General features: G+C 46.1%; 1 protein-coding gene across 1 annotated transcript in view; it reads left to right on the top strand.

Moving 5' to 3' along the window:
• RRAS (RAS related) overlaps positions 1–4,873 on the top strand; it is a 33,728-nt gene extending 28,855 nt beyond the window's left edge. The window contains exon 6 of the mRNA XM_069742183.1: positions 2,253–4,873. Within this exon, the coding sequence (XP_069598284.1) occupies positions 2,253–2,340 (88 nt within the window). The 3' untranslated portion in view covers positions 2,341–4,873. The remainder of the gene's footprint in view (positions 1–2,252) is intronic.
• Positions 4,874–15,600: the final 10,727 nt, after the last annotated feature.

The following is a 15,600-nucleotide window of genomic DNA, read 5'->3' as shown; positions in this document are numbered from 1 at the left end:
TGATGTCCCAGATGTGTTCAATCTGATTCAGGTCTGGGCAATGGTCGGGCCAGTCCATAGCTTCAATGCCTTCATCTTGCAGGAACTGCTGACACACTCCAGTCACGAGGTCTGGCATTGTCCTGTATTAGGAGGAACCCAGGGCCAACCGCACCAGCATATGGTCTCACAAGGGGTCGGAGGATCTCATCTCGGTACCTAATGGCAGTCAGGCTACCTCTGGCGAGCACATGGAGGACTGTGCGGCCCTCCAAAGAAATGCCACCCCACACCATTACCCACTGCCAAACCGGTCATGCTGAAGGATGTTGCAGGCAGCAGATCGCTCTCCACGGCGTCTCCAGACTCTGTCACATCTGTCACATGTGCTCAGTGTGAACCTGCTTTCATCTGTGAGGAGCACCGGGCACAAGGGGTGAATTTGCCAATCCTGGTGTTCTGTGGCAAATGCCAAGCGTCCCTGCACGGTGTTGGGCTGTGAGCACAACCCCCATCTGTGGACGTTGGGCACTCAGACCATCCTCATGGAGTCGGTTTCTAACCATTTGTGCAGACACATGCATATTTTTGGCCTGCTGGAGGTCATTTTGCAGGGCTCTGGCAGTGCTCGTTCCTCCTTGCACAAAGGCTGAGGTAGCGGTCCTGCTGCTGGGTTGTTGCCCTCCTATGGCCCCCTCCACATCTCCTGGTGTACTGGCCTGTCTCCTGGTAGCGCCTCCAGCCTCTGGACACTACTCTGACACACAGCAAACCATCTTGCCACAGCTCGCATTGATGTGCCATCCTGGATGAGCTGCACTACCTGAGCCACATGTGTGGGTTGTAGAGTCCGTCTCATGCTACCACGAGTGTGAAAGCACAACCAACATTCAAAAGTGCCAAAACATCAGCCAGAAAGCATTGGTACTGAGATGTGGTCTGTGGTCCCCACCTGCAGAACCACTCCTTTATTGAGGGGGTCTTGATAATTGCCAATAATTTCCATCTGTTGTCTATTCCATTTGCACAACAGCATGTGAAATTGATTGTCAATCAGTGTTGCTTCCTAAGTGGACAGTTTGATTTCACAGAAGTTTGATTTACTTGGCGTTAGATTCTGTTGTTTAAGTGTTCCCTTTATTTTTTGAGCAGTGTATTTCGGTATATATAAAATGCCCATAACATAGTGCCCCCAAAAAAAGAGTGGGAATTGATGATAATGGAGCAGGTTCACAGTTCTGTCTGCTGCACCCGCAGAGCAGACGTGACCGCCGGACCGGGGTCCTGCAAATCCATTTTCTTACCTTTTGATTTTTTTTTTCTATTTTGCATTTACATCTGCAGTCTGAAGCATTCCTATAAGATGGGCAGGTAGTGCAGAGTCCGTGCTCCTGTCACTCGCCCGGCTTGTGAAAGTGTCACAGGGGCAGATATCCAAAGACAAAGTATCTTCAGCAGAATGTACAAAAAACTTACAATTCAGGAGAGTCGTCCTGATGAACCATTTTTTGCACCTTTTTCAGGAGTTTTTTTTTTTAAGCAGATTTTGGCTTTTGCACCATTTTACGTCGGTGTTGGTCTTTTTATTTTTTATTTTTAATCTGGGTTGTTTTTTTATTATCTAGATGTTTTAGCTAAATTATCAGTTGAGACTTCTCAGTGTCAAAATCTTTGTGGTGGGGTAGAGTGCAAGATCTTTTTTTTCCTTTTTTTGTTAGACATCATTAAAGCTTTTTGTAAGATTTGTGCAACATTTCGCTACAAAAAGAAGGTAAAGGGCGTATTGCTAGACTATAACCGGTGCAATCGCCACTCCTGAGAGCGTAGGGGACGGTGCCTCCATCTTTGGTTTGCCCTGTGCCGCACTTGGAAGTTAATTTCGATATTTGAGGCTGTCCGTAAGTCAGACAGCAGACGAAGAGCAGACGCTTCCTCCATGGTGTAATCCTCCCAGAGTTCAGCGCGGTGGCTCTGACCTCACCCCACAGCCATGACACGTTACAGGAGCATAACTCTCATCATCTGTGGGATACTGTTAATCCCGTCATTGCATCACGGGAGGGGGTGGGAGTAAATTATTGGCGTCATCAGTGTAAAACTTGAGGAGCTTTAATTGGGAAATGGGTATTTACGAAGTTACTAATCTGTTAATTCGACTCCTCTGATTAGTTTATCTTGAAGACCCCTTGGTTGTCCCTTTTTTTTAAGATCTATAAAGGGTCTGCATTATTTTATACGGTTACTAAATTTTTTTTTATTTTCTTCCTTTGTAGAAAATTCCAAGAGCTGGAGTGCCCCCCGACCCCGGCTGTTCACCCCAAGAAGAAAGAGTCTAAAAGCTGCCCCTGTGTGATCCTGTAACCTCGCGCTGCCACCAGCCGCCCAGTTGGCCCGGGCAGAGAGAGAGAGGCGCCGCAGCAGCTGCCTAGGGAGGGGCTTAGACCACTCATGGAGAACCGGGCATTGTTGGTGCGCATGAATGGTACTCTCTTCAGCCAACACCATCCAATAGACCCATCCCATGCGCTGAGGGGGGCTCCTCTGTAGTCCGAACAAATCCCCCCCTCTTCTCCCAACCCTTCCGTGCATCAGGGCAAGATGCTTCGTTTTACTACAAAGGATCGCAGTTTGCACACTCCCTCCGTCTGGGTCGACACTTCCTTATTTTTTTTATATGCTGGGATTTGCATGTAAATATATATTCTGTATATATTTTATATATGTTTTACATTCTCTTATATTCAATGAGCTTTTCAGGTGTGGACCGGAGACTATTGGGGGAGATTCTCCAATGTGTAAGGAGACCATATAGCAGAAAGGCACGCTTTCTCTTCTTTTACTAAGATTTGGTACTTTCTCGTTTTTTGGGGGGTACAATGAGGCGGTCTCTGCAGAAAAACAATTATTCCTGCTCCCTGCAAGTCGATGCCGATCTGCGTACACTACACCGGTGGTCTGCACCCTGCACGGCCTGTAGCTTGCAGACCACCGCATAGGAGAGTGAAGACCTCATTGTACAGTTAGCGTCCTACATGGAGAAGTCTCATTTTGGCTTATCGATTTCTCCTTTCCTGTCGATGGAGAGATGCTGCTTCCCACCAGGCAGGACGATGGGCGAGACCACCACCTGGTCAGTGTCTGATTCTGCAGCGTCTCTCCCCGCGCCCTCGGTATTTGCCCCCAAATCCTGGGTTCACTTTTTTTTTGCAAATCATGATTATTTTTTTAAATCTATGAAACTTTTTTTTTTTTTTAAGCAATGGTTATATATGGTATTTCAATTTCTAACTGTGCGCTCAATTGCTCTGTTACCAGCCGTTTGCATTCTCTTAATGGACCACTACTTATTTACAGACTTAAGACCCCAATACACGGTGGTCTGACGTCGGCCGAATCGGCAGATATCAGCAGGTTCGTCACAGTCTAATGTGAATCGTTGTTTTAGGGGGGAGATAAGAGATCTGGCGTGTCCTATATCGGGCTGATGATCCTTTTGTTCTTCGCCACGGCCAGATATATCTGACCGGGGGGGTCTTATCGAGAACACAGGCGCTTTCGGCACAGAGTATGGGACAGTTGGGCGAGATCACCATCGTTTATTGTAAAACGTGCAGTTTTTTTCATTGAAATCCCTGTTTTGTATGCATGAGTCTGGTGGGCGGTCCTACTTGCAAGTCCAGTGGGCGGTCCCACTTTGACACTTTCTTATATGACTATCTATGCAAAGCTAACTGTCAATCACTAGCAGAACTGCCCACTGGACTTGAGTAGGACCGCCCCCTGGACCTGTATGCACACAAACACCAAGGACTTCAATTACTTGGTGTTTTTGCGCATACGGGTCCAGTGGGCGGTCCTACTCATGAGTCCAGGGAGCTGTCTTACTAGTGATTGACAGATATTTTTTGCACGCAGTCATACAAGGAAGCGTTGTCAGTAGAACTACCCTCTGGACTCGTATGCATACAAACACCAAGGACTTCAATTAATAAAATACGAGTCCAGTGGGTGGTCCTACTCTGACACTCTTCCTTGTATGACTGCATGCAGAAATAGCTGTCAATCACTAGTAGGACCGCCCATTGGACTCAGAGTGGGCGGTCCCACTCTGAGTCCAATGGGCGGTCCTACTAGTGATTGTACTGGACTTGAGTAGAACCGCTTACTGGACTTCTATGCATGCAAACACCAAGGACTTCAATTATTAAAATGCAAGTTATGCTGAACCTTTCCCTATACACTGTCATTGTGCGACGCTTTACCTCTAGACCCTACTGTCCACAGATTGTTCTCCGTGACCGCTTCCCTTTTTAAGTTTTATTTTTTTTCTAACCCAGGGCTCCTTATTTGGGTCTCTAAACGCAGAAAGTTCATTTCTGTAGCTTGTGTTAGTGAAATGAATGTGAGACCCCACGACTAAGGGCCGCCATGTCGCCGCATATTTTAGGTCTTCGATCGCATTCATGTAAAATAATGGAGCTAAAGTCCGCGCAGGACTGCTCATCACTCGCCTTATGGTATTTTGTACTCGCTTCGACCTAGTCCTGGTGGTAGCAGCACGAGGAGCGGCGCGCAGGTGTGATGGGGCGGGAAGGCCGACTGAACACTACATGGGTGGTCCAGTATTAGAAAATGGCACAACCCCTTTAAACCTAAGGGCCAAGAGAAGTAAGACCAGGGACCTGCAGCATCCTCGATAAGTGGTGACTACCGGCGAAATTGTTAGTATAGTACAAAGTGACAGACACACCATTTGTCTACAAAAAACCCGCCATTCACGCTCCCGTGTATTTCCGCCATAAGGCGGCGCTCATTTCTATGTATATTGTTTACAAGTCATCCTACGTATAATCACATATCCTTGAACGTTCATTAAAGTGATGATATGTTTTAATGATGGCGTCTCGTTCCTCTGTGTGGTCATACCAAAGCGACCGTCGAGATTCTTGCGGTCCTGTAAAACGTATAGGGTTACTTAAAAGTGTCATTCCTCGTTTTTTTTTTTAGAAACGGGTTTTGTTGGATAGAGCTTATCAAGAAGAGCAATTTTGCAGTTTACTGCCAATTAAAATTTGCAGCCGTTTTTGAGATATTGACACTTTCTTTTTTGTCAGCTGCTCGTTGCCGAGGAGACCGACCACCGCTGATATTACAGATTGTTTTCTACTCTGCTTATAAGCAATGTTTTCAAGCTGGTCGGGATCGCTGCAGCGCGCGGTCACCTCCTAATCCTGGGCTAGATTCAGGGCAGTGCTTACAAGCTAAACAAGGGTGGTCGGTTTCCTGGGCAACGAGCTGTAAACAAGAAAAAAAATAAAGTGTTAATATCTCAAACTCTTGTCCACAGGTGAAGATTGAGGCTAAGCTTCAATGCCAGGCAGCTGCCTTTAAGTAAGAGTTGTGTTCAGCATAAAGCAGCCATGTTTTAGTATGTCATTTAGCCTCTTTAAAGGGATAGTTTATTTTGCCACTTCACTTTTTTTTAAGAACCTGGGCTCCTTTTAGGAGACATTGGATGGGCTCAGGCAGTACCAAAATGAAACTACAGGTCCTTCTCAAAAAATTAGCATATAGTGTTAAATTTCATTATTTCCCATAATGTAATGATTACAATTAAACTTTCATATATTATAGATTCATTATCCACCAACTGAAATTTGTCACGTCTTTTATTGTTTTAATACTGATGATTTTGGCATACAACTCCTGATAACCCAAAAAACCTGTCTCAATAAATTAGCATATTTCACCCATCCAATCAAATAAAAGTGTTTTTTAATAACAAACAAAAAACCATCAAATAATAATGTTCAGTTATGCACTCAATACTTGGTCGGGAATCCTTTGGCAGAAATGAATGCTTCAATGCGGCGTGGCATGGAGGCAATCAGCCTGTGACACTGCTGAGATGTTATGGAGGCCCAGGATGCTTCAATAGCGGCCTTAAGCTCATCCAGAGTGTTGGGTCTTGCGTCTCTCAACTTTCTCTTCACAATATCCCACAGATTCTCTATGGGGTTCAGGTCAGGAGAGTTGGCAGGCCAATTGAGCACAGTAATACCATGGTCAGTAAACCATTTACCAGTGGTTTTGGCACTGTGAGCAGGTGCCAGGTCGTGCTGAAAAATGAAATCTTCATCTCCATAAAGCATTTCAGCCGATGGAAGCATGAAGTGCTCCAAAATCTCCTGATAGCTAGCTGCATTGACCCTGCCCTTGATGAAACACAGTGGACCAACACCAGCAGCTGACATGGCACCCCACACCATCACTGACTGTGGGTACTTGACACTGGACTTCAGGCATTTTGGCATTTCCTTCTCCCCAGTCTTCCTCCAGACTCTGGCACCTTGATTTCCGAATGACATGCAAAATTTGCTTTCATCAGAAAAAAGTACTTGGGACCACTTAGCAACAGTCCAGTGCTGCTTCTCTGTAGCCCAGGTCAGGCGCCTCTGCCGCTGTTTATGGTTCAAAAGTGGCTTTACCTGGGGAATGCGGCACCTGTAGCCCATTTCCTGCACACGCCTGTGCACGGTGGCTCTGGATGTTTCCACACCAGACTCAGTCCAATGCTTCCTCAGGTTCCCCAAGGTCTGGAATCGCTCCTTCTCCACAATCTTCCTCAGGGTCCGGTCTCCTCTTCTCGTTGTACAGCGTTTTCTGCCACATTGTTTCCTTCCAACAGACTTACCATTGAGGTGCCTTGATACAGCACTCTGGGAACAGCCTATTTGTTGAGAAATTTCTTTCTGGGTCTTACCCTCTTGCTTGAGGGTGTCAATGATGGCCTTCTTGACATCTGTCAGGTCGCTAGTCTTACCCATGATGGGGGTTTTGAGTAATGAACCAGGCAGGGAGTTTATAAAAGCCTCAGGTATCTTTTGCATGTGTTTAGAGTTAATTAGTTGATTCAGAAGATTAGGGTAATAGGTCGTTTAGAGAACCTTTTCTTGATATGCTAATTTATTGAGACAGGTTTTTTGGGTTATCAGGAGTTGTATGCCAAAATCATCAGTATTAAAACAATAAAAGACCTGACAAATTTCAGTTGGTGGATAATGAATCTATAATATATGAAAGTTTAATTGTAATCATTACATTATGGTAAATAATGAAATTTAACACTATATGCTAATTTTTTGAGAAGGACCTGTATATCACTGAATGACTCCAGAGCCTCAGCTCTTCCACAGTTTTGGTTTTTTTTTTCCTGGAGGACCTGTCCTACCCAAGGCCACTTTCACAAATCCATGCTTCACGGATCGCAGTGACTGACCAGAGGCCTCCTGCCCAGAACGCGACAGCCTTATAGGCAAACATGAGGCAGTCCCTTTCTGCCAGTCCGTACTACGTCCGTGGAACACGGATGTGTGGCACTAAAACACACAGACAACCCATTGATAGGAATATACCAGTGTACTACCCGATTTCTCCTGCGGGAGTGCTGTAGGCTAAGTTAACACTTCCAGGTTTCCCTACAGATTACAACTGATCACTGAATCTCAGCCGGGACAAAATCTTCTGTTAGGCTTGTAGTCAATGCAACTTCTTTAAAGGGACACTGTCACCTGAATTTGGAGGGAACAATCTTCAGCCATGGAGGCGGGGTTTTTGGGTGTTTGATTCACCCTTTCCTTACCCGCTGGCTGCATGCTGGCTACAATATTGGATTGAAGTTCATTCTCTGTCCTCCGTAGTACACGCCTGCACAAGGCAATCTTGCACAGCGCAGGCGTGTATTATGGAGGACAGAGAATGAACTTCACTCCAATATTGTATCCAGCATGCAGCCAGCGGGTAAGGAAAGGGTGAATCAAACACCCAAAAACCCCACCTCCATGGCTGAAGATTGTTCCCTCCAAATTCAGGTGACAGTGTCTCTTTAAGTCGGGTTTACTCAAGGAGAACAACCTCCCTTTAAAAAAAAGGGACATTCCAGGGAATATACATTTTTAATATGACCGTCCGGAAACGCGTGCCACAGTAAGTAACAGAAAGCAGAAGAGATGAGTGCTGGTTTGAGACATGCAGAGGATCAGGGAGGGAGACATTTAAAATATTTTAAACCCTCAAAAGCCCCTTTAATTGTCCAATTGCTAGATTAACTCCATCTAGTGGTGACTCCGGGTACTGAGAATCTACAAAAGACTCCACCTAGTGGCAGCTCTGGGTACTGAGAATCTACAAGAGACACACTCCACCTAGTGGCGGGTGTAGATACTGAGAATGTACGAAAGACTCCACCTAGTGGCGGGTGTAGATACTGAATCTACGGGACACACACTGCACCTAGTGGCAACTCCGGGTACTGAGAATCTACGAAAGACTCCACCTAGTGGCAGCTGTGGGTACTGAGAATCTACGAAAGACTCCACCTAGTGGCAGCTGTGGGTACTGAGAATCTACGAAAGACTCCACCTAGTGGCAGCTGTGGGTACTGAGAATCTACGAAAGACTCCACCTAGTGGCAGCTGTGGGTACTGAGAATCTACGAAAGACTCCACCTAGTGGCAGCTGTGGGTACTGAGAATCTACGAAAGACTCCACCTAGTGGCGGCTGTGGGTACTGAGAATCTACAAGAGACACTCCACCTAGTGGCTGGTGTAGATACTGAATCTACGGGACACACTGCACCTAGTGGCAACTCCGGGTACTGAGAATCTACGAAAGACTCCACCTAGTGGCGGCTGTGGGTACCGAGAATCTACAAGAAACTGGCAGCTGTAGGTACTGAATCTACGAGTCACACACTCCACCTAGTGGCAGCTGTAGGTACTGAGAATCTATGAGACACACTCCACCTAGTGGCGGCTGTGGGTACTGAGAATCTATGAGACACACTCCACCTAGTGGCGGCTGTGGGTACTGAGAATCTACAAGAGACACTCCACCTAGTGGCGGGTGTAGATACTGAATCTACGGAACACACACTGCACCTAGTGGCAACTCCAGGTACTGAGAATCTACGAAAGACACTCCACCTAGTGGCGGCTGTGGGTACTGAGAATCTACAAGAGACACTGGTGGCTGTAGGTACTGAATGTACGAGACACACACCATCTAGTGGCAGCTGTGGGTACTGAGAGTCTACAAGAGACACACTCCACCTATTGGCGGGTGTAGGTACTGAATCTACTGGACATACGCTGCACCTAGTGGCGACTTCGGGTACTGAGAATCTATGAGACACACACTCCACCTAGTGGCGGCTGTGGGTACTGAGAATCTACAAGACACACACTCCACCTAGTGGCGGCTGTGGGTACTGAGAATCTACAAGACACACACTCCACCTAGTGGCGGCTGTGGGTACTGAGAATCTACAAGACACACACTCCACCTAGTGGCGGCTGTGGGTACTGAGAATCTACAAGACACACACTCCACCTAGTGGCGACTCCGGGTTCTGAGAATCTATGAGACACACACTCCACCTAGTGGCGACTCCGGGTACTGAGATTCTATGAGACACACTCCACCTAGTGGCGACTCCGGGTACTGAGAATCTACGAGACACACACTCCACCTAGTGGCGGCTGCAGGTACTGAGAATCTATGAGACACACACTCCACCTATTGGCGGCTGTGGGTACTGAGAATCTACAAGACACACACTCCACTAGTGGCGACTCCGGGTTCTGAGAATCTATGAGACACACACTCCACCTAGTGGCGGCTGTGGGTACTGAGAATCTACGAGACACACACTCCACCTAGTGGCGACTCCGGGTACTGAGAATCTACAAGACACACACTCCACCTAGTGGCGGCTGCAGGTACTGAGATTCTATGAGACACACACTCCACCTAGTGGCGGCTGTGGGTACTGATATTCTATGAGACACACACTCCACCTAGTGGCGGCTGCAGGTACTGAGAATCTATGAGACACACACTCCACCTAGTGGCGGCTGTGGGTACTGATATTCTATGAGACACACACTCCACCTAGTGGCAGCTGTGGATACTGAGAGTCTACAAGAGACACACTCCACCTATTGGCGGGTGTAGGTACTGAATGTACTGGACACACACTCCACCTAGTGGCGACTCCGGGTACTGAGATTCTATGAGACACACTCCACCTAGTGGCGACTCCGGGTACTGAGATTCTATGAGACACACACTCCACCTAGTGGCGACTCCGGGTACTGAGAATCTACGAGACACACACTCCACCTAGTGGCGGCTGCAGGTACTGAGAATCTATGAGACACACACTCCACCTATTGGCGGCTGTGGGTACTGAGAATCTACAAGACACACACTCCACCTAGTGGCGACTCCGGGTTCTGAGAATCTATGAGACACACACTCCACCTAGTGGCGACTCCGGGTACTGAGATTCTATGAGACACACTCCACCTAGTGGCGACTCCGGGTACTGAGATTCTATGAGACACACACTCCACCTAGTGGCGACTCCGGGTACTGAGAATCTACGAGACACACACTCCACCTAGTGGCGGCTGCAGGTACTGAGAATCTATGAGACACACACTCCACCTATTGGCGGCTGTGGGTACTGAGAATCTACAAGACACACACTCCACTAGTGGCGACTCCGGGTTCTGAGAATCTATGAGACACACACTCCACCTAGTGGCGGCTGTGGGTACTGAGAATCTACGAGACACACACTCCACCTAGTGGCGACTCCGGGTACTGAGAATCTACAAGACACACACTCCACCTAGTGGCGGCTGCAGGTACTGAGATTCTATGAGACACACACTCCACCTAGTGGCGGCTGTGGGTACTGATATTCTATGAGACACACACTCCACCTAGTGGCGGCTGCAGGTACTGAGAATCTACGAGACACACACTCCACCTAGTGGCGACTCCGGGTACTGAGAATCTACAAGACACACACTCCACCTAGTGGCGGCTGTGGGTACTGATATTCTATGAGACACACACTCCACCTAGTGGCAGCTGTGGATACTGAGAGTCTACAAGAGACACACTCCACCTATTGGCGGGTGTAGGTACTGAATGTACTGGACACACACTCCACCTAGTGGCGACTCCGGGTACTGAGATTCTATGAGACACACTCCACCTAGTGGCGACTCCGGGTACTGAGATTCTATGAGACACACACTCCACCTAGTGGCGACTCCGGGTACTGAGAATCTACGAGACACACACTCCACCTAGTGGCGGCTGCAGGTACTGAGAATCTATGAGACACACACTCCACCTAGTGGCGGCTGCAGGTACTGAGAATCTACGAGACACACACTCCACCTAGTGGCGGCTGCAGGTACTGAGATTCTATGAGACACACACTCCACCTAGTGGCGGCTGCAGGTACTGAGAATCTACGAGACACACACTCCACCTAGTGGCGGCTGCAGGTACTGAGATTCTACAAGACACACACTCCACCTAGTGGCGGCTGCAGGTACTGAGATTCTATGAGACACACACTCCACCTAGTGGCGGCTGCAGGTACTGAGATTCTATGAGACACACACTCCACCTAGTGGCGGCTGCAGGTACCGAGAATCTACGAGACACACACTCCACCTAGTGGCGGCTGCAGGTACTGAGAATCTACAAGACACACACTCCACCTAGTGGCGGCTGCAGGTACTGAGAATCTACGAGACACACACTCCACCTAGTGGCGACTCCGGGTACTGAGATTCTATGAGACACACACTCCACCTAGTGGCGGCTGCAGGTACTGGGATTCTACGAGACACACACTCCACCTAGTGGCGGCTGCAGGTACTGAGAATCTATGAGACACACACTCCACCTAGTGGCGGCTGCAGGTACCGAGAATCTACGAGACACACACTCCACCTAGTGGCGGCTGCAGGTACTGAGATTCTATGAGACACACACTCCACCTAGTGGCGGCTGCAGGTACTGAGATTCTATGAGACACACACTCCACCTAGTGGCGGCTGCAGGTACTGAGATTCTACGAGACACACACTCCACCTAGTGGCGACTCCGGGTACTGAGATTCTATGAGACACACACTCCACCTAGTGGCGGCTGCAGGTACTGAGAATCTACAAGACACACACTCCACCTAGTGGCGGCTGCAGGTACTGAGATTCTATGAGACACACACTCCACCTAGTGGCGGCTGCAGGTACTGAGAATCTACGAGACACACACTCCACCTAGTGGCGGCTGCAGGTACTGAGATTCTATGAGACACACACTCCACCTAGTGGCGGCTGCAGGTACTGAGATTCTATGAGACACACACTCCACCTAGTGGCGGCTGCAGGTACTGAGATTCTACGAGACACACACTCCACCTAGTGGCGGCTGCAGGTACCGAGAATCTACGAGCGACATCTACATAAGAGTACGTCTCAAGGGGGGTTAGAAAAGCTTGTTGAGATGTCACAGACCACAACATAAAAAAATTACAAAGAAAGAAAACGAGAAGAGCAAACAGGATGCAAAGAAAGAGTGTTTTTTTTTTTCTTTTGTGTACACATTATACAATGTGAGTTGTACATATTGAGAGAAAAAAACGTCAGACACTAATTGACGATAAAAATATATAATAACATCCATACAGGAACACAAATTCAATTATTGTAACAATACCTTTGAGGCAAGAACAAGATACACGCAGTACACAGCGTAAAAAAGGTCGAGATTAGGACACATAAAAAGGAGCAAGTGTGAACGCGCCCCAAGAGCCGCCAGGGGTTTAGCTGAGAAATACATTTGGTAACATAGAGAGAGAGAAATTATTATTTTTTTAATTATTTTATTCAGACATTTTATTTCCAACCAAGCTAATGAATTAAAAATAAAGATTCCCCCACAGAAGAAAGGCAGGGGCAGAATTATCCCAGGAATATTTGGCTATTTTATTTTATTTTTTTTACTTATTTACCGTAAATACTTTTTACACCCATTTTATTTTCCTACTACTTACAAAGTCAATTTTTTTCTTATTAAAAACCCAGAATTTTGTCACCATCTTCATTCACAGAACCATCGTGTCCTATGTTTACACTATGATACAAGTTTCGGGGGTGGTTCGACCTCTTGGCTTTTCCTTACCTCCCCCCCCCCGACCACCACTGCTGCCACTCCAGCCTTCATTTTATTTTTTGTTTTTTTACATCTTCATGTAAATTAACAAACTTTACACAAAAGACGAAGTATTATGAAAACATGTATAAAAAAAAAACACAAAAAAAACCCCCCAAAAACCTAGTGCCAATCTTGTATCCGAGTATATTGTAGCTTGGATACATTCACTTGAATGGAGCCGAGTTGTAATACCACACGCGGCCTGTGAACAAGAGTGGCGCTGTTCCATTAAAACGAATTTCATACCTTTTTTCCCTCCCCCCCCCCAACTATGGATAATGCATAAATGCATAAATTACGCCCTTGAATGTTTTATTTCCAAGGTGAAATTCGTGATCAATTTTCCCCATTATTCAAATTGCAAACATCCACTATTCTCTCAAAAGTGTGTAATATAGAACGGTCCCATCTTCGATTATAGGGGGTCTTACGGTGAAAATGTATTTATCCACAAGATAGGGGGAATTTATATAGTTGATCAGCACATCTGCTGCCCGACCACCTCTCCATTCATTCTCTATGGGGGCTAAGGGAAAAAGGCGAGTGCAGCGCCGGGCTTCCTCATGAAGGGAGCGGCGGTCGAGAATGTCCATTCTAGCAGGGATAAAAGTCCCGGTTCTGTTCCAGCAGTTGGAAGTCCGCCAATCACCAAGTTGTCACCTATCCTAATAATTTGTTTCCACCCAACATTTTTTTATTTAAAAACAACAACAAAAAAAAAAAAAACGCAATATATATTTTGCTAAAAATTTATTTTTCCTATGTCCTGGTTCCGTAATATTTTGCTAAATTATATTTACACCCATAATAAGCAAATAGTAACCCAAAAAGAAAAAAAAAAAAAATACCTGAAAACATTGAATCTAAAGTGCTACCAAACCCTGCGTCAATAGAAGACGGAACTACTAAAAATATATATATAAAAAAAATAAAGTAAAATATCTGCAGCAACTGCAACTCCTATCATCCTATGCAGAATGTTGTAGTACCAGTGGTAAGGGGGCAAATAACAGGATCTACTAGGAATAAAGTGTCAGATCTATCATGTACCCCAAAACTGGAGGCGCACATTAAAGGGGTTGTCCAGCGGTGCTCTTCTGATTGATGGGAGCAGGGCAGGGCGCATGTTCGACCACGGTTCCATTCATTCCCTACGGAGCTGCGCTCAGCTTCCCCCCCCCCCCCCCCCCTCACCTCCATAAAGAATGAATGGTCTCCCATCAAATCGTCCTTGCTCTACTGACCCCAATCGATTAGTAAGTTATCACCTATCCCTTTAAGATATAGATTGGCGGAATTTTCTTAAAGGCAATGCGTCATCAGAAAACGGCATTGTGCTAATCAAGTTTTTATTTTAAATATATATATATTTTTTGTTAATGAATGGGGGCCCCTCTTGTCACTCACTTCTTATAAAGCTTTATTATGGATCAGGTACAAAAAAAAATAATCTACAATTAAGAATTAAAACCAAATTAATCTGTTTCTAAAGAGTTTTTCTAGGCGAGACATTCCCTTTAAGCTGCCCATACACATACAATAACTGTCGGCTCATATAGCTGTCGGTGATTCCTTCCAACTCTCCTACACATGGGTGACAAGGGAATGAGCCGATTTTGGACACCTGGGCTTATCTCCTGCAGAAACAAAGGATTGGGCATGTTAAAGTGCAACATGCCTGATCCTTATTTATTTTTATTTTTTTTGACAGTCCTTTTGCTCTCAGGGTTACTTTCTCAGATAAGATGGTGTGACAAATGTATGATCGCTGAGGAGGAATCTGACTGCAGAAAGCACCCAGTGATCACAAGAACAGGGGTCCTAAAGCCTCCTGCATGAATGAAGAGTTACTGAGCATGTGCGACCACTGCTCCATTAACGGTCTGTAGATAGGTGGTTGCACATGCTCACTAACAGTCCATTCACATGGGACTTTGGGAAGCAGTGGGGGTCTCCGCAGCCAGACCTAGCAATTATATATTAGCCATCATGTGAATAGGTAATAAATGTTGTTCAAGAAACAACCCCTTTAAAAAAAATAATCTATCAGCAGGTTGGTGCTATGTAATCTGAGAGCAGCATAATGTAGGGGCAGAGAGCCTGATTCCAGTGATTTGTCACTTACTAGGCTGTGTGTTTTTGTTTGAATACAATCAGTGTTTTATCAGCAGGAGATTATCACTACAGGACTAGGTGTCTCATGGCTCTTGATCCAACCGCACTGATTAGCGCATAGATTTAATTTTCCAAGCTCATCATGGTAATAAAGGACAAACGGCTGATGGGGTGAGCCTGGCGGGATTAATATTAGGTAACAATTTTTTTTTTTTTACAATTAATTCAAATCAATGAGTTTGCCAACAAGTTTGTGTTCAGGTGTGCCATTTTTTGCAGCTTTTTCTTGGGAAAAAAAAAAACAAATATGTTGCTTTCCATTTTGGCAAATAATTATAGTCAAAATGACATAGGAACACAGGAAAGCTCAACCTACAAAGTTAATACCACTGTACCATTAATACACAGTTTAGGCTGTG

This window comes from Ranitomeya imitator, chromosome 10, assembly GCF_032444005.1.
Source record: "Ranitomeya imitator isolate aRanImi1 chromosome 10, aRanImi1.pri, whole genome shotgun sequence".
Lineage (NCBI taxonomy): Eukaryota > Metazoa > Chordata > Amphibia > Anura > Dendrobatidae > Ranitomeya > Ranitomeya imitator.
This window is presented reverse-complemented; position numbering and strand designations above follow the sequence as displayed.